The 27,991-nt window shown below is 37.4% G+C and overlaps 1 protein-coding gene across 2 annotated transcripts; it reads left to right on the top strand.

Annotated features, from left to right (window-relative positions):
• Nucleotides 1-61: 61 nt before the first annotated feature.
• smid (nuclear valosin-containing protein-like smid) lies at nucleotides 62-27,991 on the top strand. 2 transcript variants are annotated; one of them, XM_071682375.1, is made up of 17 exons: nucleotides 62-764; nucleotides 2,733-2,847; nucleotides 3,675-3,799; nucleotides 4,877-4,956; nucleotides 5,323-5,368; nucleotides 7,454-7,585; nucleotides 9,548-9,670; nucleotides 10,363-10,579; nucleotides 14,778-14,926; nucleotides 16,941-17,062; nucleotides 17,577-17,727; nucleotides 21,246-21,356; nucleotides 22,023-22,190; nucleotides 22,375-22,497; nucleotides 25,059-25,265; nucleotides 27,205-27,459; nucleotides 27,813-27,991. In XM_071682375.1, the coding sequence occupies exons 1-17, from the start codon at nucleotides 714-716 to the stop codon at nucleotides 27,972-27,974; spliced, it is 2,337 nt and encodes a 778-aa protein (XP_071538476.1). In that variant the 5' UTR covers nucleotides 62-713; the 3' UTR covers nucleotides 27,975-27,991. The 2 variants fall into 2 exon arrangements, with proteins under 2 accessions (XP_071538476.1, XP_071538475.1); XM_071682374.1 differs by having other exon boundaries at nucleotides 63-764; nucleotides 5,323-5,392.

Here is a 27,991-nt window from a genome sequence, read left to right as displayed (position 1 = left end):
TGCAAAAGATTTATACGTAACATCACATGCTTCAGTTGTTAGAGACAGAGATTAATTTTTCAACTGTTTATCGTAAATGAAATGTGTAGTTACAATGAAATGTTAGATGATCATAGGCGATGTTAACAGTGATAATGGTTTGAGTCTGAGTTCATTTTGGCAACCATGCTTTGTACATGTATAAGTACTTCAAACAGGGAAGCTCACATAAAGTATATACAAGTTCTTTTTTGCTAGGGTGTAGTATAACCGCTCATGCTGCAGGGAGCAATGATGAACAAATGAACCAGCTCTTTTAGAAACTCTGTAATAACTTTATAACTGCGGATAATCAAACTGGGCAATGTGCCAAAATTGTTAAGAAAATGTAAACGAACATGAACATTCTGTGGTAAAAGTTGAGTAGCATATGACGAATTTGTGCGCTCATTCTTATGTGCGCTGGTAAATGTATTAGTCTGATTTCTTCTCTCGGTGGAATGTTAGCTGACAAGAAAACATTTAGCAGTGTGTTGAGACTTGGAATAGTTTAATTTCCTCTTATTTCAACAACTCTGATGAATCTGAAGATCCACCAGAAGAGAATTTTGAAAAAAGTACAACCAACAAGCTAAGCTACCGTATTCAGGGCATATAAACGGCAGGTGGAATAACCGATCAAGATTAATAACTTAATTGCACGCGTTGTTTTCCTGAGGCTCGACAGTTTCACAATGAAACGACCATATTTTCAAGAAAGATCCCTCTTACCAAGAGTGGAAAAGGTATGTGGTGGTACGGAAAGAATCTCTGATAAAACTAGGATTAGGCCAAAGCTAATGGAGCAAGATTGATGGTTTGTGTTTATTTATGGAGCTTCCCATCAAACTGGCAGGGGTTATTCCAACATATAGTTGCGTTTTGATTTAGCTATGATAACAGTGATTGAATTTCAGTTTAGCCCCACGTGTATTTCTAAATGGAATATGATGTAGGTGGTTTACTTAATTATATTTGTCATATCTAGTATAAGTGATTTAGATTGTTTGAATTGGGGCAATTTTTCTTTTATAAATAAGATGGTAACGTAGGTGAGGGTTATTATGATTACAGTAAATTTAGAGGTGAATAACATTAATATGAGTGAAACTGAAACACCTGAAGAAATCTCGAGCAAATATGAAAACCTAATGTAACTAGCAGCTTAGGTATAAGGTAGAAATATGACGTCGATATAGTGTGCTGCTATAGACTACATAGAATGTGTTTTGGGGATATTGGGTTTTAGTACCACCAGCTGCCAGGTGTGTTTTTTGTGTTTAGTTTTTCAGCAGTAGGTGTGACCTGTAACCATAAGTATGACTGGTATATTTGGAATGTTACTTTGAAAATTTTTGATGTCTCATCTGCTTGGGAAGTCAGGTGAGGAGGTGAATTACCTGTTTGGTCAAGCATCAAACTTAGCTTTGGATATTGATAGACTGGCAGTTTGAATCATGTTGTTCTACACTGGTAGTTTAATGTTTAGAGAAGAAAAGTAAATTCTGCTGAGCATGATTGGCTGCATATGAATTTGTGATGGTGGTAAGGACTGTGAATATAAGGGAAAATGTTAATTAAAGTAAATGTAAATTAAACAAAAAGTAATCATCAGAACCTATGAAAATCTTGCTGAACCTCTTCCCTCACTAATATTTGTAGTTCAGAAGAAAGATAATAATATTAATGTGGTCTGCTGCTTGGGATTACATGAAATGGTTGCTTGTTGGTAGATTGGATAATGGTGTGAACAGCCACATAGTCTGTCTTCTGTTTGCTTACACTCATGAGCAGTTGTTGGGATGCTCAGTCATAATGTATATCTGGTATATCTAAAAAAGGATAATGAAAATTAAGATGAATTTTGGGTGCTATGAGGTTGTGTAAGGTTTTCATAGGTAAAGTTATTCTTTTCCAACAATTTCACCTATGAATACATTAATTTACCCCACATTGTCTGTAATATTTATAATCCTTATTGTTACTGGCTCAAGTAATATTATGAAATATGATACTTTCTCTGTAATTTGTATGTTTTCTAAACATTACAGGTTACTATCATTAAAAAACAGAATTACTGTTTCAAATGCTAGGTTTAATGCAGCGAAATTGGTAGGTTACCAGGCAGCTTTCATTTGGTCTGTTGATTTCTACAAGCATTTCACCTACTTTTATATCAATTAATCTACCATTTACCCTGATCTTCTTACTTATTACTCTGTAGTTATTTGGTGACTAGTTGGCCTTAGTGGGTCAAATATAGTTTTGATAATTTTTTTAATAGCTATTTGTTTTGTGATACTGTTGTACACCATCAACTCATACTGAAACTCACAGCCTGTATTAGTAAATATTACTCATATTTTTTCAGTAGTTTCATGTCTCTCTATGTGTCTATATATTTTTCCAAGATTTCCATATTGGGTATACAGTACTGGGCTTGACATACATGAATCCAACCTGCACATTCCAATCACCCTGAAAGGTCAGCCACATTCACTCAAGAAAAATCGATCCAAGCTAATCATCACATATACTCACATGACGTATATTACCATTATCACAGTAGTTAACACAAAGACCATAAACGACTAAATGCCCTCAGAACACTTACTGGTACCAGATTTAGACAAGGAAAAGATTCCCTAGTATCCTGTGCTTTATCTGCCTAGTCATCATTCCAGTCAAAAGTAAAATATATATTTCTTTTGCAGTACATGGAAGAAAATGAATTTATTGATGTTGAGGAAATGACCGTTTACCTGATGGACAATTATCGTGAATTTCATAGGAAAAGTAAAAAGGCATTCATGAAGAGTGTTGAAAAAGGTAAGTTTTTATTTTCTGAATATTGTATCACTTTTTTCTAATTTTCTAAGCTTATAGGTTTTATTCTTTAGAAGTATTTTCCAGGTTTGAATTAACCTTATGGCAATCCCATCTAATGCATTCATTCCTTCATTAATTTCCTTTTGTAACTTTAGTTGTCCTTTGCCTCAATTCTGAAAGATATTTTTGAAATACTTTATATATTTGGACATATGTCTCTCATCCATTTCGTTTGCATCAGAAAATCACTTTCATTCCTGTAGACCTTTTTCTTTTTTGTGTTGTGTGCATTTGTGTTTGTAGACTAATAAGTTGAGGATGGTGTCTTAATAAATAAGCACTTGACATTTTCCCACATGCATGCACAGAATCCAGTAACATTTTGCATATTTTTGGTGAGATATGCATTGCCTGAAGAGGATACTTGTCTAGTACTTACAGTATATGATCTTATTATAGAGTCTAGACTGGCCTGCACATCAGAGATTAGGGGTGCAGGGTTAAGAGAGATTTAGAATGTTGTGAAGAAAAATAACCATTGGGCATTTTTTTTATAATTCAAGGCCACAGTGAGTTTATGATTGAAAATTCCACATGTAGAAGGATATTACATACTTAGAAGTTAATAGTGCTATATTTTGTATTTTGAATCCCTTATTGTGAGAGATATATTAGTGTACTTTGATATGGTAGACTGAAAATCCATCAATAGATGTCCAGTGAACTTTGGTATGACATAGTGCAGTCTTTACTTGAAGAAAATAAGCAAAATAGAATTTTTGCTTGCAATGTTTTCTGTTTGTAATTCTCTTCTCCATTTTCTCCAGCTCATAAGTGGCTTCAGCACTGTTATCAGCTGACTGATGAAGTGGATGACCATGAAGACATCTTGGATAGTGATGGTGGTGGCTCAGATATCATGGAAATAATTGAACCTGAGCCTAAAGTTGAGGTGCATTAAGTTAGATAATCCTCTTTTTTCAACTTTTTCTGTGACATTCATTTCTGTTTATGTCAAGTTGACTCATTCATGCCTTCAAATACATTATATTCCGTATGCTTTTCCCTGCTTAATAGATTATTTATTTTTTAACCAGAAGTGATACATTTTATTTTTTCTGGTTTATTCGAGAGTAGACTAGAATGTTTGTATAGTTTTCTAACTACAGTCTTCTCGTTAATCAAGTGGATGCCTCCTCTCACACAAGACAGCCATGATTGCTTGAGTGAGTTTTGAAAACTGGAGAAAATAATATGAACAAACATTGAGTCTCCTCCATATGCTCTGGAATTGCTGTTAAAAGTGGATCACTTTACACACTTCTCCCCATGCATGAAATGTCCTCTCTTTTGGTTCTCCATCACAGAGAAAATGCATTTAGTTCTTATAATGAATTCACATTAAATAACTTGATCTGTTTTCTGTAGTCAAAATTACTCTCTACTGTTAGTGTAAAGCAGTTGCATTTATTTACAGTATTATTAGTGAAACCCTATTCCTCTGTATTTTGGTGTTGTCTCTTTGGACTAATTCAAGCAGACTTCATTGTATTTTAAAAGTTGCAGAAAGTGAAAGTTCATCTTAAGCATATAAAACTTGAGAGGTAGTAACATTCAGTATTTCTACTGATTAGTTTGAAGAGAAATGAAAACATGATTTTTACTATCTCACATTGCTCAAATAGTAATACTTCCGTTAGCTACTAACTTAGCACAGTATCTTTGATAATTTTCATTACTCCCTGCTGCAGTTACAAATGCTGTACAGTTGTATGTGATTAAGACTACAGGTAGATGAACCCAAATTCAGTGAACTGAAAACTGGAATGTTTTAGAAACAGCTGTTCTGGCAAATAGCTGTTTGGAGAAATTTCTTATATCTGGACTTTTCTCTGGTTTTCATACACATTTAGTGTTTTTTCATATTATCTTTATCCGTAATTTTGCTGTATTGGGGAAAACAAATGTAATAGATACATAGATAAAGTGTTTGTATGAACTTTGAATTGATTAAATTTTTCATTTACAGACCAATAGCCTGAATACTGCACTGAGAAAAATGTACAAACCACCATCAGTGCCTTCATCAACCTCAACACCCCTATCAAAGTGAGTATTACCCTTCATGTAAAAAATGCTGCATTTTGAATTTGCTTCTTTTTAACATATGGATAATATACTTTGACAATATCCTGTCATTTTGTTAATTGTCATACTTTGTTAATACCTTTTAGAATGGTGAAAAATAACATTATCCACACTAATATTCATTGTATAAAGAATGGCTATAACAGCCGTATAGCTGATTTTACCATGAGTGCAGGCAGGGTCTGCTAATTTCATGTGAGAGTTTTCCAAAAATTTTCCATTGTTAAGCCAATTTTTGGCATGTTTCTGGTCTCACAAATATATAAGTGTCATAATCCTTAATGTGAGAACAAAAACAATGTATGAATTTTATTTTTTTCTTCCCAGGAGAAATGGAGATTTCTATGTTTTGGACACTGATGGTGATCGCTCTGTAAGTGGTATAAAATCTACTGAGGTTGGTGGCTTATTTTGTCTTCTTGTTTTCTGTCATCTTTATACCAGGTTTTTTTTGTAATTTCAAATGAGGTTTAGTATGATGTATTTTGATGAAACTGTGGTTAGGATAATTTAAGTACTATCATATGCATATTCTGTGATGCTTTGGAAAGTTCAACTTGTTTTTGTAAATGCTGTACAAAAAAAAAAAATGAACGTGTTTGCAATTTTATGCTAATTATTTGAAGTTCAGAGACAAGCACTTTGTATTACTGGTGTAGGATTTGTTATCTTTGTGAATTTTTTCATACATATTCACCATTTCCCGTGTTAGCGAGGTAGCGTTAAGAACAGAGGACTGAGCCTTAGAAGGAATATCCTCACTAGGTACTTATAGTTTGAGACAAATATCAAACTTTTTTACAGTGTACTACTTACCAGTATGTTCAGTAAAAGCATAGTAATGGGATTTGCAAGAACCCATTGATAGCTTTTACTGAAAATATTAGCAGGTACTGTTTTGTATGTTGAGTAGGAGCTAATTGAAATTTGAATGACTAGTGTGAGTACAGAAGGGATTGCATATAAAGTTTTGCTGAATGAATCTGTGAAGCTATGCTACAGGTATTGTGCATGGAGGAAGATTCACATGATTCAGTTTGCAATAAAAAGAAAAGAATGACAGGGAGAAATGGGAAAATAGAATATCTAGTATCTAAAATAGATTTTTCTGTCCAGGGTTGGATCATATTCTGAACCCTGAGAGAATCCTGTTGATCCCTAAGGTTGAAGATCTACCCAGCACCAGCTTTTTGGTCTTGTTCTTGGGTTCATCCTTGACCATTGTGTGACCTCTGCAGTCAGTGATATCATCCCAATTACAGCACAGACTTTGGCTGACTAGCCACTCAGTGATTCTCTGGATCCCAGACTATGCAGATGGTCAACTCTCATTCTTATATTTTTATTTTATTTGGGTACATAAGTACCATTGAATTACAATATTTGTAAAGTGTGAATATCTTGGAATTCGTACTTTCTAAAAGAAAATATCCTTGTTCCTTAGGAGTTTTTAGTGCTTAAACTGTATATAGAATTATTTAAATAATTTTGTATACATTATGTATGCCTATAAACATTTCCCTCTGCTACTCTGGGAGTGCTCAATTGGTGCATTGTCTTCCATAGCATATTGATAAGTTCTGACTGGCTGAGTGGAAAATATATGGACAAAGGATGTAGAAACATTGTTTGAGTAGCCAGTGATTGTTTTCTGACTTACTACTAGCATACTTGCCATGCCTAAGTTTTATCAAAGCCCCAGCCAGTACACAGTACACTTCCAGACATCTACAAGTTGTACAGCTTTTCAGCAGCCCATAGGTTAAGTAAACTGATATTTGCTTTTTTCCTTACATTATCCTCTTACTAGAATTTTTTTGTATCTCCTTCATGTTAGAATATTCTTGTAGCCTGGAGGACAATCCAACCCTATAGAGAAATATAAGTTTAGATGGATAAAAAGCTGGTGGTCTTGCATTTTTTCTTGTTCATATTCCTACCCTGCCCCTCTTCTCTAAAAACATTTTTCTCAGCTAATGTTGAATTCCCATCAAGTTTATGCTCATTTTATAAGAATTATGTGGTTTGTTGGTTGATGTCATGCTAAAGATGGGACCTTGACTCCAATGCTGACAGGAGGGTTACTGATTTGTTGAGGGTAGGCCTAGGACTGACCAAGTTGCTCCTACCACAGGATGGGTGATTTGTGAAGGCTAAGAGGTTTTTTTCTTATTTGAGGACAGGTGGTTATGAGGGCTTAACTTGCAAGGATACGTTGGATTCTCCATGGCTTGTGAGACTTTGCCGGCTTAGAGTGAGGGAATTGTTATTCTTTTTATTATTTGCAACTGCAGTGTTATCAGGTATACTTACTTATGATTGTTTGTCATCATAGTTTTCTCTCAAATGAAAGGAAATTAAGCTTTATTATTAATTAGTTTTAGATGAGCGTTCATACCATTTGTGGACATTCACTCTTTTACTTTGTTTTCTCTGAAATGTGTTTCAATATTGGCAGAATAGTTTAAAGAAAAAGCGGAAAAGGGGAAAGGAAGGTGCAATAGAAGAAGCAGTTAAGAAAAAGAAGTTACTGCCTGAAGAATCAAAGATTACATTTGCACAAATGGCTGGAATAGAATCTTTGAAAGATGTAAGTCTTATACCTCTTCCAAATGTTTTATGTAATTGTCTGGTAATTGTGTATTTCTGCTGCTGTTTACTTTTATTTGTGTTGCAGATACCACTTAAAGACTATAGTCCATTACACTACATATGTTTTTATTTTTATTTATTTATTTTGCTTTGTCGCTGTCTCCCGTGTTTGCGAGGTAGTGCAAGGAAACAGATGAAAGAAATGGCCCAACCCACCCCCTACACATGTATATACATACACGTCCACACACGCAAATATACATACCCATACATCTCAATGTACACATATATATACACACACAGACACATACATATATACACATGCACACAATTCACACTGTCTGCCTTTATTCATTCCCATCGCCACCTCGCCACACATGGAATAACATCCCCCTCCCCCCTCATGTGTGCGAGATAGCGCTAGGAAAAGACAGCAAAGACCCCATTCGTTCCCACTCAGTCTCTAGCTGTCATGCAATAATGCCCGAAACCACAGCTCCCTTTCCACATCCAGGCCCCACACAACTTTCCATGGTTTACCCCAGACGCTTCACATGCCCTGATTCAATCCATTGACCGCACGTTGACCCTGGAATACCACATTGATCCAATTCACTCTATTCCTTGCCTGCCTTTCACCCTCCTGCATGTTCAGGCCCCGATCACTCAAAATCTTTTTCACTCCATCCTTCCACCTCCAATTTGGTCTCCCACTTCTCCTTGTTCCCTCCACCTCCGACACATATATCCTCTTGGTCAATCTTTCCTCACTCATTCTCTCCATGTGCCCAAACCATTTCAAAACACCCTCTTCTGCTCTCTCAACCACTCTCTTTTTATTTCCACACGTCTCTCTTACCCTTACATTACTTACTCAATCAAACCACCTCACACCACACATTGTCCTCAAACATCTCATTTCCAGCACATCCACCCTCTTGCGCACAACTCTATCCATAGCCCACGTCTCGCAACCATACAACATTGTTGGAACCACTATTCCTTCAAACATAGCCATTTTTGCTTTTGGAGATAATGTTCTCGACTTCCACACATTCTTCAAGGCTCCCAGGATTTTCGCCCCCTCCCCCACCCTATGATTCACTTCCGCTTCCATGGTTCCATCCGCTGCCAGATCCACTCCCAGATATCTAAAACACTGTACTTCCTCCAGTTTTTCTCCATTCAAACTTACCTTTTATTGATATATATTTTTTCTCTTTCTCTCATACTTGTTTGCCATTTCCCACATTAGTGAGGTAGTGCCAGGAACAGACAAAGAAATAGGTTAGAAGTTTTAGAAACTATATGGTTCAATATTATGATTTTTGTTGGTGTTGATAAGACATTTTTATTTCACCCCAAGAGTATTTTTCTTTTTCTGGATCATTTATGGGTATGAGGTGAAGGATGTTGAAATATATGTATCATTATTACTAAGTAATTTGCCAAAGTCCTTCTCTTTTGATCACTTCAAGGGAAAAGGTTTGTGTATTCCAATTTTATGAAACAATTGAAATGAATTATAGTGACTGTATACATTAGTATAGAAGTCTATGAATTTATCATCACATTCCTTATCATGAAATTGTTAAGATTTGTTGTTTGTTTTTCCAATATGATGAAGTTTTTGGTTATGATATCACTAGACACCTGCTTATAAAATCTGCAAAATTACACCAAATTTGCTCTTCTTGTGGATCTCATAAATTAGATGCCCATTTTGTGATTCCTGCTTGCTTATTTGCATACTCACTTATTTACTTAGAAAAGTAGTTATCATTTAAATGCATGTCTCTATTTCAGAAGTTCATACTAGGTTTCAAATGCACAAATCCCTTAGACACTGTATCATCAATTCATCTCCAATTAATTCACTATAACATAACCATATTACCTAGTAAATGAAATTATGATGTACTAATGCATAATTTGATCCTTGGTTTGATTTCTGAAACAGAAAATATGTGACCTTATCGCTAATCTGCGATGGCCAGGTATTCTTCAACCCCTTCAGAAGTCTGTGTTGTTAACAGGGCCATCTGGCAGTGGTAAAACAACATTTGCTCAAGCTCTGGCTGGGGTGAGTATTTAGGGACAGTTTGTTGCTGTTTCTCCCCCTTTATATATCTATTTTTCTCTTCTTGGTCAGTTTTTCACTTAAGTTGTAATGGATATCATAGACCTCAGGGGCTTAGGAACTTCTTAACTGTGTTCAGCCCTACTGGTGAGTTATATGCTTCTCAACAGACATTAGGGATCATGCACCACAGTTCTTGTTGTTGCATAACCCATTATTGCCCTTCTCTCTCTCAATACTCTCTTACATCATTTTTGTATTACTGTGTTACAGTCCTGAAAGTAATTTTGTTAAAAAATTTTTAGTTGATTCTTACATAATGTATATTTACTGACTTGATTTGAGTTTTTTAACTTTGTATCCCCTGTATATATATGTTTTCCTTAAGTTAGATGGCCTTTTAGATGTATAATGACAATTACTTAAGATTTTTCGTGTGACATCCTACTTTGAATATGGCAAATGGTATTTTAACGTAGATGATTAGGACAAAACATCTTTCATTTCATTGATGTGTTTTGTATGATATTTACCTCTAGGATTTAAGCTCCATCATATACATATGACATACTTTTTTGTTAGATTATTCTGAATATTTATGGAATATTGACAAAAAATGAATAGACAGATAGAGATGAAATTGATTACTGCTGACAATCACCTAGACTTGATATATTTCTTCTTGTGTTATACAGACGGCAGAGTCACCAGTTCTACGAGTCACAGCAACAGAATTAGTGGGTGGAGTTTCTGGAGAAAGTGAGGAGAGGATTAATGAAATTTTTGAACAGGCAGCATCTCTTACCCGGTGTGTTCTTCTGATTGAGAAGATAGATGTTGTTGTCCCAAAAGAAGGAAGTACTAAGAGCTTAGAAAGACGAATTGGTGCTCAACTCACCTCCTGCCTGAATGGTAAGTCTTACTTATTACATTAACAGACTATGATTTGATTATAGATTCCATATTGTTTAGTGATAGGTTCTATGCTGTGAAAAGTGGTCATTCATGTTTTTCATGAATCTTAGGCTCACCAAAACCTTAAAACCAGGGAGAAGCCCTTGCATGAGAGTGAGAAACTGCCATATAAATTTTTTTGTATGTCTGTGGCCTTTCTTTGTCTGTTTCCTGGTGCCAACTCACTGACGCACAGGGTGGTGATCAGGTGAGGAGTAGAAGAAGAGAATGTATGTATTATTATTTCTTTCTTTTCTTTCGTGCATTTGTGCTGTTTCTGTGGGGCGGGGTGGCAAGAATGGACGATAGCGAACAAGTATCAATGTGTACATGCATATATATTATTTATTATATTATTTATTATACTTTGTCGCTGTCTCCTGTGTTAGCGAGGTAGCGCAAGGAAATGGAAGAAAGAATGGCTCAGCCCATCCACATACACATGTATATATATACACATCCACACACACATATATGCATACCTATACATTTCAACGTATACATATATGTACATACACAGACATATACATATATACACATGTACGTAATTCATACTTGCTGCCTTTATTCATTCCCGTCGCCACCCCGCCACACATGAAATGACACCCCCCTCCCCCTCATATGCATGAGGTAGCACTAGGAAAAGACGACAAAGGCCACATTCGTTCACCCTGTCTCTAGATGTCATGTATACTGCACTGAAACCACAGCTCCCTTTCCACATCCAGGCCCCACGAAACTTTCCATGGTTTACCCCAGACGCTTCACATGCCCTGGTTCAATCCATTAACAGCACATTGCGCTTGGTATATAAGAGGTAGTAAAAGCTTTGCGGAAGATGAAAGCTGGCAGGGCGGCGGGTTTGGATGGTATTGCAGTGGAATTTATTAAAAAAGGGGGTAACTGTATTGTTGACTGGTTAGTAAGGTTATTTAATGTATGTATGACTCATGGTGAGGTGCCTGAGGATTGGCGGAATGCTTGCATAGTGCCATTGTACAAAGGCAGAGGGGATAAAAGTGAGTGCTCAAATTACAGAGCTATAAGTTTGTTGAGTATTCCTGGTAAATTATATGGGAGGGTATTGATTGAGAGGGTGAAGGCATGTACAGAGCATCAGATTGGGGAAGAGCAGTGTGTTTTCAGAAGTGGTAGAGGATGTGTGGATCAGGTGTTTGCTTTGAAAAATGTATGTGAGAAATACTTAGAAAAGCAAATGGATTTGTATGTAGCATTTATGGATCTGGAGAAGGCTTATGATAGAGTTGATAGAAATGCTCTGTGGAAGGTATTAAGAATATATGGTGTGGGAGGCAAGTAGTTAGAAGCAGTGAAAAGTTTTTATTGAGGATGTAAGGCATGTGTACGTGTAGGAAGAGAGGAAAGTGATTGGTTCTCAGTGAATGTTGGTTTGCGGCAGAGGTGCGTGATGTCTCCATGGTTGTTTAATTTGTTTATGGATGGGGTTGTTAGGGAGGTGAATGCAAGAGTTTTGGAAAGAGGGGCAAGTATGCAGTCTGTTGTGGATGAGAGAGCTTGGGAAGTGAGTCAGTTGTTGTTCGCTGATGATACAGCGCTGGTGGCTGATTTGGGTGAGAAACTGCAGAAGCTGGTGACTGGGTTTGGTGAAGTGTGTGAAAGAAGAAAGCTGAGAGTAAATGTGAATAAGAGCAAAGTTATTAGGTACTGTAGGGTTGAGGGACAAGTCAATTGATAGGTAAGTTTGAATGGAGAAAAACTGGAGGAAGTGAAGTGTTTTAGATATCTGGGAGTGGATTTAGCAGCGAATGGAACCATGGAAGCGGAAGTGGATCATAGGGTGGGGGAGGGGGCGAAAGTTCTGGGAGCGTTGAAGAATGTGTGGAAGTCGAGAACGTTATCTTGGAAAGCAAAAATGGGTATGTTTGAAGGAATAGGAGTTCCAACAATGTTACATGGTTGCAAGGTGTGGGCTATGGATAGAGTTGTGTGGAGGAGGGTGGATGTGCTGGAAATGAGATGTTTGAGGACAATATGTGGTGTGAGGTGGTTTGATCGAGTAAGGAATGAAAGGGTAAGAGGGATGTGTGGTAATAAAAAGAGTGTGGTTGAGAGAGCAGAAGAGGGTGTTTTGAAATGGTTTGGTCACATGGAGAGATTGAGTGAGGAAAGATTGACAAAGAGGATATGTGTGTCAGAGGGGGAGGGAACGAGGAGAAGTGGGAGACCAAATTGGAGGTGGAAAGATGGAGTGAAAAAGATTTTGAGTGATCGGGGCCTGAACGTGCAGGAGGGTGAAAGACGTGCAAGGAATAGAGTGAATTGGAAGGATGTGGTATACAGGGATCAACATGCTGTCAGTGGATTGAACCAGGGCATGTGAAGCATCTGGGGTAAACCATGGAAAGTTCTGTGGGGCCTGGATGTAGAAAGGGAGCTGTGGTTTCGGTGCATTACACATGAGAGCTAGAGACTGAGTGTGAATGAATGTGGCCTTTGTTGTCTTTTCCTAGTGCTACCTCGCTCACATGCAGGGTGAGGGGGTTGTTATTTCATGTGTGGTGGGGTGGCGACGGGAATGAATAAGGGTAGACAGTATGTATTATGTACATGTATATATATATGTATATGTCTGTGTGTGTGGATATATATGTATATGTTGAGATGTATAGGTATGTATATGTGCATGTGTGGACATGTATATACATACATATGTATAGTGCCAGGAATGGATGAGGGCGAGCAAGTATGAATATGTATATGCATATATGTATGTGTTTGTGTATATATGTATATGTTGATTTGTATATGTACGTGTATGTGTGGATATGCATATATGTCTGGTTTCATTTTATTACACATGGCAGTTTGCGACTGACTATGATTGAATGTGGCCTTTTTTGTCAGTTTGTGTGGCGCTACCTTGTTGATGCGGAGGGTGGTGATGCCATTTCCTGTGGGGCGGGGTAGCGACAGGAATGGATGAAGGCAAGCGAGTATGAATAGGTACATGTGTATATATGTATACGAGTGTGTATGTGTATGTATATGTATATTGATGTGTATATGTTATGTATAAGTATGTATATATGCATTTATGGGTGTTTATGTATATATATATATTTTTTTTTTTTTTTTTTTTTATATACTTTGTCGCTGTCTCCCGCGTTTGCGAGGTAGCGCGAGGAAACAGACGAAAGAAATGGCCCAACCCCCATACACACGTACATACACACGTCCACACACGCAAATATACATACCTACACAGCTTTCCATGGTTTACCCCAGACGCTTCACATGCCTTGATTCAATCCACTGACAGCACGTCAACCCCTGTATACCACATCGCTCCAATTCACTCTATTCCTTGCCCTCCTTTCACCCTCCTGCATGTTCAGGCCCCGATCACACAAAATCTTTTTCACTCCATCTTTCCACCTCCAATTTGGTCTCCCTCTTCTCCTCGTTCCCTCCACCTCCGACACATATATCCTCTTGGTCAATCTTTCCTCACTCATTCTCTCCATGTGCCCAAACCATTTCAAAACACCCTCTTCTGCTCTCTCAACCACGCTCTTTTTATTTCCACACATCTCTCTTACCCTTACGTTACTTACTCGATCAAACCACCTCACACCACACATTGTCCTCAAACATCTCATTTCCAGCACATCCATCCTCCTGCGCACAACTCTATCCATAGCCCACGCCTCGCAACCATACAACATTGTTGGAACCACTATTCCTTCAAACATACCCATTTTTGCTTTCCGAGATAATGTTCTCGACTTCCACACATTTTTCAAGGCTCCCAAAATTTTCGCCCCCTCCCCCACCCTATGATCCACTTCCGCTTCCATGGTTCCATCCGCTGACAGATCCACTCCCAGATATCTAAAACACTTCACTTCCTCCAGTTTTTCTCCATTCAAACTCACCTCCCATATATATATATATATGTGTATATGAGTGGATGGGCCATTCTTCATCTGTTTCCTGGCACTACCTCATTGATGTGGGACACAGCCATCAAGTATAATAATAAGAAAAAATATGTACATACCATACCTAACCTTCCTGCCCCAGAAGTTCCTTCTATCCCTAATGAGGCTCTCGCAGCACTCAGGAAGTTGGCAACATCAAGACAGACAGAGGTAATCAAAACAATTTTTTTCAGCTTTGAAGAGTAAGCACAGAGATAAGCAGTTGTTAGTCATGGGAGAAACCAGCCATCCAGAGAACTTGGACTGGGATCTTCGTAGCAGCTTCGATGGAGAGATATTCATGGCTATCCCAACAGAAGCAGCCCGTGCACAGATCTTGCAGGTCTTTGATATTCATATTATTTTTATTCAGATGTCTTCAAAGAGGATACTTTTGTAATGGCTGGTATAATGCTGACAAAGAGGATACTTTTGTAATGGCTTGTATTATGTTGACAAAGGGGATACTTTTGTCATGGTTAGTATTATGTTGATACACTTTAAGGTCCCAGGATTGATTCCGGGTACTTATGTAGCATTCCGAGGATTGAATTGATATTATCATTGTCCTCCAACCTTTTAAGTTTGTCAAAATTATGCATTAAAATCCTTTTCTGCACCTGACAGTGAGTTAAGAGTGCGCCTGCTCATTTTGGACTATAGATGATATGGTAGTATCATGTTTCCATGAAGTCATTATTTCCTTTACAACCATATCTGTTTTGAAACTTTTGTTAATTCTCATACTTTCCTTATTACTAATTCTCATGTAAAGTTTTTACAGCAATATTCCAAGTTCCTTTCACTCTTGAGCTCTGTCTGTTTGCTCTTTAAAATTACTAGACCATGGGTTGAGGATGTGCAATGAATGAGTTCATAGACTAGGTACACAATCAAACCAGTGGATCTTGGGTTGGATGTAATGATGACAGATAGATCGAACTATCCCTGGAGATAGGGGAGAAAGAATACTTCCCAGGTATTCCTTGCATACCATAGAAGGCAACTAAAGGGGGAGGGAACAGGGGGCTGGAAATCCTCCCCTCCTAGGGGAGAAAGAATACTTCCCACGTATTCCATGCATATTGTAGAAGGCAACTAAAGGGGGAGGGAACGGGGGGCTGGAAATCCTCCCCTCCTGTTTTTAATTTTCCAAAGGAAGGAATAGAGAAGGTGGCCAAGTGAGGATATTCCATCAAAGGCTCAGTCCTCTGTTCTTAACGCTACTTCGCTAACATAGGAAATGGCAAATAGTATGAAAAAAGATAGATCGAACTGTTAATGACATACTTAAAACTGCCTCTCTTAATGAAACTCAGTTCATGCGAAATACATCTATATATTAAATACACTTCTTTCATTTGCTGACAAGAGAAAGTTTATAGAGTTGTTAGATGATTTACAAAAGGAAAGGCTTGTAAATGAAAGAAAAAAAAGAGCAAATATTTTTAGATCCAGTTCAAGCATAAATAATTTCAAACATTTAAACTATATTATCAATCTGTTATCAGAAAATTCCTCCTCTGGAGAGAAATGAAGGGCTTACATTTTGAAAGGGCATTAACTGGCAATCCTGATTGCTTTTCACACATATTTGGTAGTGGTTGGCTTCCTCTACCCCACCCAAAACATCTGTTTATGTTTCAAGAGCCATGCTTAAACTGGATGAGAGCTGGACTGGCTAGTCTGGTACACTTCTTTTAGTACTTGTTCTTGCTCTTCTTAGATTCTCCACTGTTGATAAAGAAAATGCATCCTCATATTGGTAGGAATATAATGGAGACTCCTTTGACAGATAGAAAGTTGCATTAGTAGAATTGACCAAATTATACATGTCAGAGGAGCCTTCTCGAAATGGATGAGGCTCATTCCTGGGACCATTCCTTTTTGATATGTGTGGATGACTTGCCCGAAGGAGTTGACACATACCTGATTGTGTTTACTGATGATGCCAAAGGAAATAAAGAGTGAGGAGGATTGCACCATCTTACAAGGGATGTAGACAAACTCCAGAGTTGTTCTGATGAGTGGATGAAATTCAAATCGAATACTGTAAGTGCAAAGTAGTGAGCCTGAGCTGCCTATACATACTCATGCACGGACATGTATTTTAAGCTTCATTGTTACTATTTCTCTTTCATTACACAGCTCATTATCCTTTTCCTGTGTTCACGTACACCAAGAACTCCATCCCCCACTATTATACCATTTGTTTCCACTTCATCCACTTTTCCATATGGATCCCTTGCACTATGGCATGATCCCTTGCATATCATGTGAAAACTAGCTTTCGTATTTTCCAGTTTGAAGTGCTTCGCATAACATGTTTTGATAATTATTGTTTTATTTCACTACAGCTGATTTGTGAAGGAACATCATTTGTCGGTGATTTTGAGGAATTAGCCCACAGAACTCCTGGCTACGTGGCAGGAGACCTTAAGAAGTTGTTGGAAAATGCTCAAGGTCTGGCATGGAAGAGGTAAAGCTGGGCCTTTGTGTTCACTTGGAAAAGAAGCTATTTGTTAGTGAAGGAGGAGTAAGAATGCATAAATTGTGTCCATTTCTGTAGTGGAAACTGAAATTTTACTAAAGATTTCCTAGAATTCAGTTTTTTCTGATGGCACATTACTCTCTGAACTGAAGGAATGCTCATTTACCATATGTTTTAGACAGTTAAAGCCAAATTAATTTCTCATTTTGACAGTGAACTTAGACTTACTTTGTTTGAATACATGTAAGTCCCCAGAAAACAGGAAATGAGATGACCCTATAGACTATTTACCTTCTTATGTTCCTATCATTTATGATATATATAAGGAAGCCTTTATGAATTAAACATGAATGGTTGGCAGATAGATCTATGCATTACTATAGATTACAAATTTTTCCACTTCTGTAGTTCTGAAGCTATTCTGGTTGTCTTTATTTTTCTCATTTTTGTATTGAGCTGTTGAATTCATCTGAATGTTTATTGCAAGAATTTTTATTCCTAGAAAGAAAGAGTCATTAGCAGGAAAAACTGAAGAAGGGAACCTCATGGAACAGCTGAAGAGATTTATGATCCACTTTGAGAAGATGTGTGAGGCAGAGGAAGGCAACATTATTGTCACCATCAATATGGAAGATTTTATGGAGGCATTGATGGTAAGAAAGTGAGAAATTCTTGTTATTTTTTAGAATTCCAAGTTTTTTTTTTTTTTTTTTTTTTTTTTTTTTTATACTTTGTCGCTGTCTCCCGCGTTTGCGAGGTAGCGCAAGGAAACAGACGAAAGAAATGGCCCAAACCCCCCCCCCCCCATACACATGTACATACACACGTCCACACACGCAAATATACATACCTACACAGCTTTCCATGGTTTACCCCAGACGCTTCACATGCCTTGCTTCAATCCACTGACAGCACGTCAACCCCTGTATACCACATGACTCCAATTCACTCTATTTCTTGCCCTCCTTTCACCCTCCTGCATGTTCAGGCCCCGATCACACAAAATCTTTTTCACTCCATCTTTCCACCTCCAATTTGGTCTCCCTCTTCTCCTCGTTCCCTCCACCTCCGACACATATATCCTCTTGGTCAATCTCTCCTCACTCATTCTCTCCATGTGCCCAAACCATTTCAAAACACCCTCTTCTGCTCTCTCAACCACGCTCTTTTTATTTCCACACCTCTCTCTTACCCTTACGTTACTTACTCGATCAAACCACCTCACACCACACATTGTCCTCAAACATCTCATTTCCAGCACATCCATCCTCCTGCGCACATCTCTATCCATAGCCCACGCCTCGCAACCATACAACATTGTTGGAACCACTATTCCCTCAAACATACCCATTTTTGCTTTCCGAGATAATGTTCTCGACTTCCACACATTTTTCAAGGCTCCCAAAATTTTCGCCCCCTCCCCCACCCTATGATCCACTTCCGCTTCCATGGTTCCATCCGCTGACAGATCCACTCCCAGATATCTAAAACACTTCACTTCCTCCAGTTTTTCTCCATTCAAACTCACCTCCCAATTGACTTGACCCTCACCCCTACTGTACCTAATAACCTTGCTCTTATTCACATTTACTCTCAACTTTCTTCTTCCACACACTTTACCAAACTCAGTCACCAGCTTCTGCAGTTTCTCACATGAATCAGCCACCAGTATTTTCAACTAATAATGATTCAGAAAAAAAAGATCATTTTTTTTCTCTTTTTTTATAGTCACTGAAATGTCATGTGGAAAGCATGTCCCAATCAAGGTTATCTCAGGTGAAAGGAGGAGGGGTAAGAGAAAAAGAATTTAGATAATAATCAGGGCTTCACAGGTTTTTTTAAACCGGACTCTTAATAAAGGAAGGGGGAAAAACAAAAGATAATTCCATAACTTCACCATTCAAGGGGAGAAACATTGTCATAATAAGACATCTGAGAAGCAGCAGCCAGATGTCTACATTGGATCCAAATCTGTGGTAGGGACACATGTGGACATCTCACTAGAGTAATGGCCACAATTATACCTAAAGCAAATTGAATCCTTTAGATATAAAGTAGCTGCACATCATAGAAATGATAATGGCACCTATACAACATCCCCAGTTTTTGGAAACTAATTTTTTGATGTTGATTATATGTGATTTCCATGACAGAGTGAAGGACATGGTTAGCCCAACTTGTTTATGTTATTGTAGGATTGAACTGTAATGTTTTGAAATTGAACACAAGGAAACAGATGACATTCAGAAAGAGATTTTTTTTTTTTTTTTTTTTTATACTATTCGCCATATCCCGCGATAGCGAGGTAGCGTTAAGAACAGAGGACTGGGTTTTGAGGGAATATCTTCACCTGGCCCCTTCTCTGTTCCTTCTTTTGGAAAATAAAAAAAAAAGAGATGTAGGCAGATATTGCATTTTAGCATTATTGAATCGTGTCTTTCACTTTGGCTATGGACTTTTCTAATAGCACCTTTAGGCATCAGTCAAGTTATAATGCAGTCATTCTTCATCTACTTTATATCATTTTTCTCATTCTGCATGATATTAGTCTCTTCATCCACATCATACATTTTTTTTTTTTTTTTTTTTTCATACTATTCGCCATTTCCCGCGATAGCGAGGTAGCGTTAAGAACAGAGGACTGGGCCTTTGAGGGAATATCCTCACCTGGCCCCCTTCTCTGTTCCTTCTTTTGGAAAATTAAAAAAAAACGAGAGGGGAGGATTTCCAGCCCCCCGCTCCCTTCCCTTTTAGTCGCCTTCTACGACACGCAGGGAATACGTGGGAAGTATTCTTTCTCCCCTATCCCCATATTTTTTTATCTTGGGATAACTTATTGAGATAAGGTGTCCTGTATATTTTTTTATCTTCAGATAACTAATTGAGATGAGGTGTCCTGTATATTTTTTTTATTCTCGGATAACTAAATGAGATAAGGTGTTGGTACTTTGCTACATGTCCTTGTGAAGAGATATGTGATATTCAGTAAGGGAGGAGATAAACCACAACTGAGTGGTCCTAAGCCTTGTGTTTGAAAGGACATCTGATGTGCTGCCTACATTTGGTTGATGAATATTGCCAAGTGTTCTAGTAAGTGTTCAAGTGTTATGTGGTACCTTCTACTGGACCACCAGTAGCTTACACGTGGAAACCAAAGATGAACGATATTTGTTTCTAGAATCTGCACACATTAGATTCATATCAGTGCAGTAGGTTTTATTTGTTTTCATACTTGTGTGCCATTTTCTGCTGTAATGAGGTTTTATTAGGAACATTTGGCAGAGCTTGAGAAGAAAGTTCTTCAACTATTTCGTTCTATTCCTTTCTGTGTGAGTAATAATACAGGAGGGGTAGATTTTCAGCCCCTCTTTCCCTCCCCTTTTAATTTCCTTTGATATATGTGGGAGATATGTTGATAGTATTCTTTCTTCCCAGTTAGAGTAAATAGATTATCTATGATATTTCCTGCTTTCATTGTTCCAATAGGTTGACACATGAGAATCTTTTCTGAGCATTTGGTTGCTGTCCTTTACACCCTCCAGAGGGAAATGTGAATGGTGACTGTGGTATCCCCTGTACCAGATAGGTAGTGTGGATGGTGATTGTGGTATCCCCTGTACCACACAAGTAGTCTCGACAGTGTGGTATCCCTGTGCCAGGTAGATGTGTGGGGCACTTAATGTGATATCACTTGTGCTATGTAGGTAGTGTGAACGGTACCTGTGGTATCCTCTGGGTCAGGTAGGTAGTTTGGGCGATGACTGTGGTAATAACCCATAGCATCATTTTAAATGATTTAGTACAAGAAAGCAGTAGGTGCAGTTATTAAGTATCCAGTTATGAAAAGAATAAGAGTTGTCCCAGTAAGCATATACAAGAGGGAAAAAAGTAAAGGCACATGAAAATACTGATACTGCCATAATTAAGATAGATAACAATGTAGGAAAATGGGAAGACTGCAGAGTTAGAAGGATGGTGTTGAGTATGAAAAAATGCAGTGCTGCTGCATATGGAATTTAGCCAAAGGAAAGAACCATTAGAATAAGAGAGCCAACTCTTGACATTTCCTGTGAAAGTGCCTCCATGAGTGACAAGGGTATGACACTTGCTGGTAACTGCAGATCTGGAAATAATACTTTTTCATGGCAATAAAGTTTCATGTTATTGACAGCTCATCACTCCAGCATTAAAGAGAGAGGGCTTTCCCACAGTCCCAGATGTTACATGGGAGGATATTGGAGGTCTTGAAGACGTAAAAGAGGAGCTGAGAGAGAAGATTCTTGTAAGTTGTACATGTACTATTGTAGATATTCTCTGCCATTATATAATCATTAATAATGCTTTTTTTTTCATATATATTCTTTGCTTTAAGATAATATGCATCATATAAGTTTTATATTACTAATTGATATATCTTGAACTGTTTACATTTTCTGAGCCTAATATAGAATTGATACCTGCATGCTTTCCCCTCTTATCTCTAGGCTCCATCAGGTCAGTAGATCTTATAAAAAAGTTAATTGTATTCTATAGTTTAGTAATCTCATTACAGTTGATATTTGTGTTAGGTATTTAGCCTAACTCTTGAATAATGGTATGAAAGCAAAAGATGTGAATGGAGATAATTATATAAAAAAATGTTGAAACACAAGGGACTTAACCCTTGAGGTAAGAAGCAATGACCCTACAGTACCTACACCAGATTCCTCTTATCCTCTGCACCCCAGTTCTAAGACCCACTTAGTGTTTTCTGCTAAATGTACATATCAGCATTAGTGCAAAAACCTAGTCAACACTGCCTTTTCTTTTCCCATATCCACCTTGTTCATCCTCATTGATCCTCTTAATCAGTTAAAGTTCTACCATATGACTTGTTTACTATACAAAAAGACATTCCTTCATAATTCTCATATGTCAAAGAATACTTTTGTGATTTCATGGTTAACAGGACCCCATCAAATATGCCAAGTTGCATGAAGAATTTGGAGCAAGTCGTCCTAATGGGATCCTGATGTGGGGTCCTCCAGGATGTGGCAAGACACTCTTGGCTAAAGCTGTTGCAAATGAGGCTGGGATCAACTTACTGCCAGTAATGGGACCAGAACTTTTGAACATGGTAAGAAGCATATTTAGTTGTAAAGTTATTAGATTTCTTTTTATCTCTCGAACACTATACTTATCACTGATATATTTTGACGTTTAATTTTTGGCCTTTACATTTGTTTCCATAATTGCTGAAGACCCTGCAATAGGAATTTTCTTTATTGGTATTATAAAAATATTTCTCATATACTCCACAGTATCAGGGTGAGAGTGAGAGAGCCGTGCGAGAAGTATTCAAACGTGCACGCAACGTTGCTCCATGTGTAATTTTCTTTGATGAATTTGATTCACTTTGTCCTGTCAGAAGCAAAGGAGCTGAAGTAAGTTACATATAACATATAAGCAGTTTTTACCATAATACCTTTACATTGGCTCTTAAAGGCCCTACAGCTCACCTAAATAATTTTCCCAACAGATTTTATTATTGTATGAAGCATGATATGTGGATGATCCTGCATGTGTATAAGTGCACTTGCATGTACATTATAGTAATTCATTTGTTGTAAAATTGAAGGTGGTATGTGTTTTGTCTTCATTAAGACTGTGCTGCTTCTTCAAAAACCTACTATTTAACATGATCATTAATAGAGTGGGTGTTACCAGTCTCTCCCTTCTTTTGGTTACATACTGAAAAGTAGTGTATGGCAAAGTTGCACAATAGTCAGTTGACAAAAATGGAGTAGTCTCAGTGAAGAGCTTCTTACTCCAAAGAAATCCATCATTTCCCATTTCCTGATTGGAGTGCAGTCTCGAAGCTACAAGATCCCCATGAAAAGGGATCCTCAGATTGCGTGATTAATTAATTAGCAGAGCTTCATAGGTATCCTATTTTGTAAAGCTTCAACATCACTGACATGGTGCCAATAAAGGTCCTGCATAAAAAGAATGTACCATTTAGTCAAAAATCCCCAAATATTTACATTATGAGTTATTAACATACTGCCCTTAAGTTTTAAATTAAGTAAGTTCTCTTGATTGAATCATTTAGCTTTTATATCACCATAAAGCAGTGTAATTATTGGTTTTGAATTCCATATGAAAAAAGATACATTGATGTACACATGTGGGAACTTACCAATGACTGCATCATCCCAGTAATCATTCTGCATATCTTAGGTGCTGTCATGTTGTACCAAATTTGTCACAGATTCTCTGAGGAATTCCTTCAAATGGCTCTCACCCATGTACTTATCTTTAAAGCCACAGAGGCCATATGGCTAACATAGGTGAGATAGGCAAATGTACAACAGAAAGTGCCAGGTATGCTTAATTTGCTGGAAAAAACAGATGTGTAACAAAACTGCTCAGAAACACATGTAATTACCTGCTAAAGCTGTACCTCTGTACCCTGTCCATGACAGAATGCTGCTGCATTCCCCATCTCATCTATCTTTTCCATCAGCCTCTTTGTCCTAGAGTTCAAGAAGGGCTTCACTCCAGTCAAGAGTAACCTTATTTTCATGATATGCTTTCTTGGGTTAGGTACTGAACACCTGTATTCTTTCTATGTTTACTATGTTGATTCATTTGATTTAATCCCTTTATAATGATGCTCAGAAAATTTACAGCCTTCCTGAGATGGAAAAGTTAACTTGCATCCAGGGAACTAGTTAGGTGAGATTCTTCACACTAATTTCCATTGTTCTCTCTCTATTAAGTCTGTCATTAAGGACATTCAGAGGAGGGTGGCAAACACAAAAAATAACACTCTTTGGCTGTTTACCATCTCATCTTTATGTTAAGAACTTGATAAGAATGCTTATGATATTTGCTGAAAAGTTTATGCTGTAATCTTGCAGTAAGCGATAAGAGAGCATGGAAGTATGTAACAGTTGAGCTGAAAAGTGGAACATAAAGGGACAGGGTAAGGAAACTTGTAAAGAAAACAATTAATAATTTGTAGAGAACTATATTTTATTTATTTATTATACTTTGTCACTGTCTCCCGTGTTAGCGAAGTAGCGCAAGGAAACAGATGAAAGAATGGCGCAACCCACCCACATACACATGTATATACATACACATCCACACACGCACATATACATACCTATACATTTCAACGTATACTTATTTATACACATACACAGACATATACATATATACACACATGTACATAATTCATACTTGCTGCCTTTATTCATTCCCGTTGCCACACCTCTACAAATGAAATGACACCCCCCTCCCCCACACGTAAGTGAGGTATTGCTAGGAAAGGACAACAAAGGCTACATTCGTTCACAGTCTCTAGCTGTCATGTACAATGTACTGAAACCACAGCTCCCTTTCCACATCCAGGCCCCACAAAACTTTCCATGGTTTACCCCAGATGCTTCACATGCCCTGGTTCAATCCATTGCCCATCGACCCCAGGGATACCACATCATTCCAATTCACTCTATTCCTTGCACACCTTTCACCCTGCTGCATGTTCCGGCCCTGATCGCTCAAAATCTTTTTCACTCCATCCTTCCACCTCCAATTTGGTCTCCCATTTCTCGTTCCCTCCACCTCTTTGTCAATCTTTTTAGAGACCTAGTTAGTTAATAATATTTCATTAACAGAGTGGAGCTTTGTAATTTGTGGCAGCAAGCTCACTGATGTTGCTTTATGAATGTGGTCAATGAAAAGAACCATCGGTAGGAAGGCTGTAGCTTTGTTTTTTTTTTTCATTAGTTGTTCATAAAAGACAAAGACCAATAGGCTGTCCACTTAGTAGAAGCATATTTGCATGAAAATATTTGATAATTTAGTTCTTCCATAAAAGACAAAGACCAGTAGGCTGTCCACTTAGTAGAAGCATATTTGCATGAAAATATTTGAAATTATCACAAGAACAGGTCATATCTTGTCACTAATGTTATTACTGTAAATGGCTTTATAGAGCGGCAGTAAAACCACCATTGTGAACACTTTGCTTACGGAAATGAATGGCTTCACAAAACGTGAGGATGTATACATTGTAGCTGCAACCAATCGTCCAGACATCCTTGACCCAGCAGTGACACGTCCAGGAAGGTTTGACACACTTCTTTATGTAGATGTGCCTGACCACCTAGGAAGGATATCCATTTTTCAAGCTCGAACAAAAGTAAGTTCCTATGGTTTATTCTCATTTGGTTGTACTTTTCATGTTTTAACTTGAATTTTTGGTTCTGAATCTATTTAGAGGTAGTTAGTTTTAAAAGGCATGATTGAGCATTCATACTATTTCCTCTAATGTTTGTTGGGCAATGCTTGCAATATTTTCCCAGGAAATTAGTGTTGAAGACCCAGGAGTGACACCCGGTGCTGTTTTTGCCATTACAATGAAAGTGATAGCCTCTAGTAGTAAAATCAAAAAAGGTAGAGAAAGAAAAAATAGAATTAGGTTGGGAGGCAGAAGTTAGGTGAAATAAGCTAGAGGCTTGATAAGATATTGTATCAGCACATTGTTTAAAGGAAAGTGTGTTTTGAGTAATATGTAGAGGGCCAGTGATGCTGCAGTGTGAATTTAATCAAATAAAAATAATTTGAAATAAAGAAGAGTGCCTTATTCATGGTTATAGCAAATGGAATAATGTCTGACTTAGAAGGTATTTCATCAGGAATGCCACAAGGAACAGCAATAGCTTCAATACTGCTTGTAATAACGATAAGTGACATAGAAAAAAAATTAGGGGAAAGTATAGTTTGGTGTTTTGCAGTGACTTCAAAATGAGGTGTTAGTATTTGATGAAAAGTAAGAGAAAATGCATGAAAGTCTGAATTTGACACTCAAATGGATAGATAATTTGATGGAATTCGTCAAAGAAAAATTTGAACAGGTTAAATTTTGGAAAGATTATCAATACAACTATGGCACCCTGTGGAAAAGAAATTGATAGTCACATTAAAAATATCATGTTAGTGAATCAATTAACAAGTGGAGTTTTAAGTAAGGGAGATTAAGAGCTGATGATGAAACTGTTCAAAGTATGGTTACCAAAAAGGCAGGCTGAAATTATCTGAGGAAAATTCAGAAACACTTGACAAGCAAAACTGAGGGAATAGAACATATGGACTGTCATGAAATATTGAAAGAATTTGAACTTTATTGCCTGGAAAGGAGAGAGAGTTGTATGATAATATGTGCATGACAGCAGACTGAATTTGTAGCAAGAAATTGTAGCAAGACCAGAAATTTCACAATACTGTTATTGTACAACATCAAAAATCTGGGTATCAGAATTCCAGAATATTCAAAATCCAAAAATTTTCTAATGATTTTGTGTAGAAAATTTCTGAATTGAATACAATATGTATTTTTGTCATTCATTTTTAGTCTACAAGTACTATGATACTGTGCATATACCTAGTAAAAGAAATGTAGTACACATAAGTATTGGCATGTCAGCTTGTAAGCCAAGGTCAAAGTTAACTGAGGCTTAACAAGTTAGATATTATAAGCATTATTTCCAAATACAGTCAGTAATCCTGGAAGGGTATGGGCGGGGGGAAACTTAGCAGTGTTCAGGTCCTGTGCACTTTTGGTTTTTGATGCTATACCTGTGTGAAAAATAGTAGGAAAATCAAATATTCAGAAATTTCCCAGAATATATCAGAAAGTCACCAAACATAAATTTTCATGAGAAAAGAAAAATGGAGTTTCTATATTGTTTTGTCTCATGAATTAGAAAACATGCAAAGAAGAAGAAAATAGCACAGAAACCAGTGAGAGGATGCGAGACTCATGGCTGAAAGTAATACCAAAATTGACCACTGTCCAGTGTTTTTAACAGCAAACAATAACAGTGTCATGGAAGAGGACACATTTGATGAGCTCATTGCCTTGCCCCTTAGAAGGAGGTACTCTCAGTAAAAGTGGAATTGTCTCCATATCATCATGTTCACATTTTCAGTAACAAAGGACGTCTAAGTTTATTTGATGCGTACATTTAAGCTATAGACCATACTGTATTTGTTCAATCTAAGTAATAAGATGATGCATCCATTTTCCTTTTTTGCCAACCATAAAGTCTTATGAATCTCTTCAACTTGATGTATTACAGAATGGCACATGTCCTAATTTAGCTCCTGATGTCAGTTTGGAAGAAGTGTCCCATTTCTGCGATAACTTCTCTGGTGCAGATTGTGACCAGCTAGTGTACTTAGCCAGCAAGGAAGCTATAAGGGAGGTGATCAATAACAATGCAGCCTTCACACCAACATGTGCACCGACATCTGAAGGTCCTGTTAAGCGCCTTGTGGCCAGGAGACATTTTTCTGCAGCATTAAAAAAAATTAAGCCTTCTATTACAGTTGAGGTTTGTATTTCACAAATGATTTTCACTTAAATGTTTGTTATTATCTGTGAATAGTTTGTTTTTGAGGTATATTATAAAAAAGTACAGCTAACATTCTCTTAGGTCCTAGTGATACTGAGAGTTAAGTTTTGCCCACAGGAAGCATAAATTGCATGGACTAATATGCTTTAGCAGCTTAGCTGCTCTTAATATTCTTTGTAAATAAATGTAACATAGTTTAACACATCATGTTAGTTTATAACAGTGTAACTCACAGTGTTGGGCAGTGTAACTACAGAGAATTTATGTGTTTCAAGAATTAAACTTTTTCTTCAGTAATGAAAGATATTTGCATCTTTCTTTTCTTCCAACAGGAGCAGAAACGATACAAGAAGCTGCATAGCAAAATGGAGGCATCAAAAGTGCAAGGGGAGCTTTCAGGATTCCCAGAAGATATAGGATCTTTGGCTGAAAATTCTGAAAGACAGTCTCAGCCACTGGATGTAAAAGACAATGATTTGGATCAGAATAAATAAATTGTATTTTAAGCAAA

Source organism: Panulirus ornatus, chromosome 34, assembly GCF_036320965.1.
Source record: "Panulirus ornatus isolate Po-2019 chromosome 34, ASM3632096v1, whole genome shotgun sequence".
In the NCBI taxonomy this organism is placed as follows: Eukaryota; Metazoa; Arthropoda; class Malacostraca; order Decapoda; family Palinuridae; genus Panulirus; species Panulirus ornatus.
This window is presented reverse-complemented; position numbering and strand designations above follow the sequence as displayed.

Excerpts from the sequence above, each read along its gene's own strand:
- smid (XM_071682374.1), top strand. The coding sequence starts at position 714 with ATGAAACGACCATATTTTCAAGAAAGATCCCTCTTACCAAGAGTGGAA. Across the intron at positions 21,357-22,022 it reads AGCTGAGAGAGAAGATTCTT|GACCCCATCAAATATGCCAA; the intron begins GTAAGTTGTACA and ends CATGGTTAACAG. Across the intron at positions 22,191-22,374 it reads GACCAGAACTTTTGAACATG|TATCAGGGTGAGAGTGAGAG; the intron begins GTAAGAAGCATA and ends TATACTCCACAG.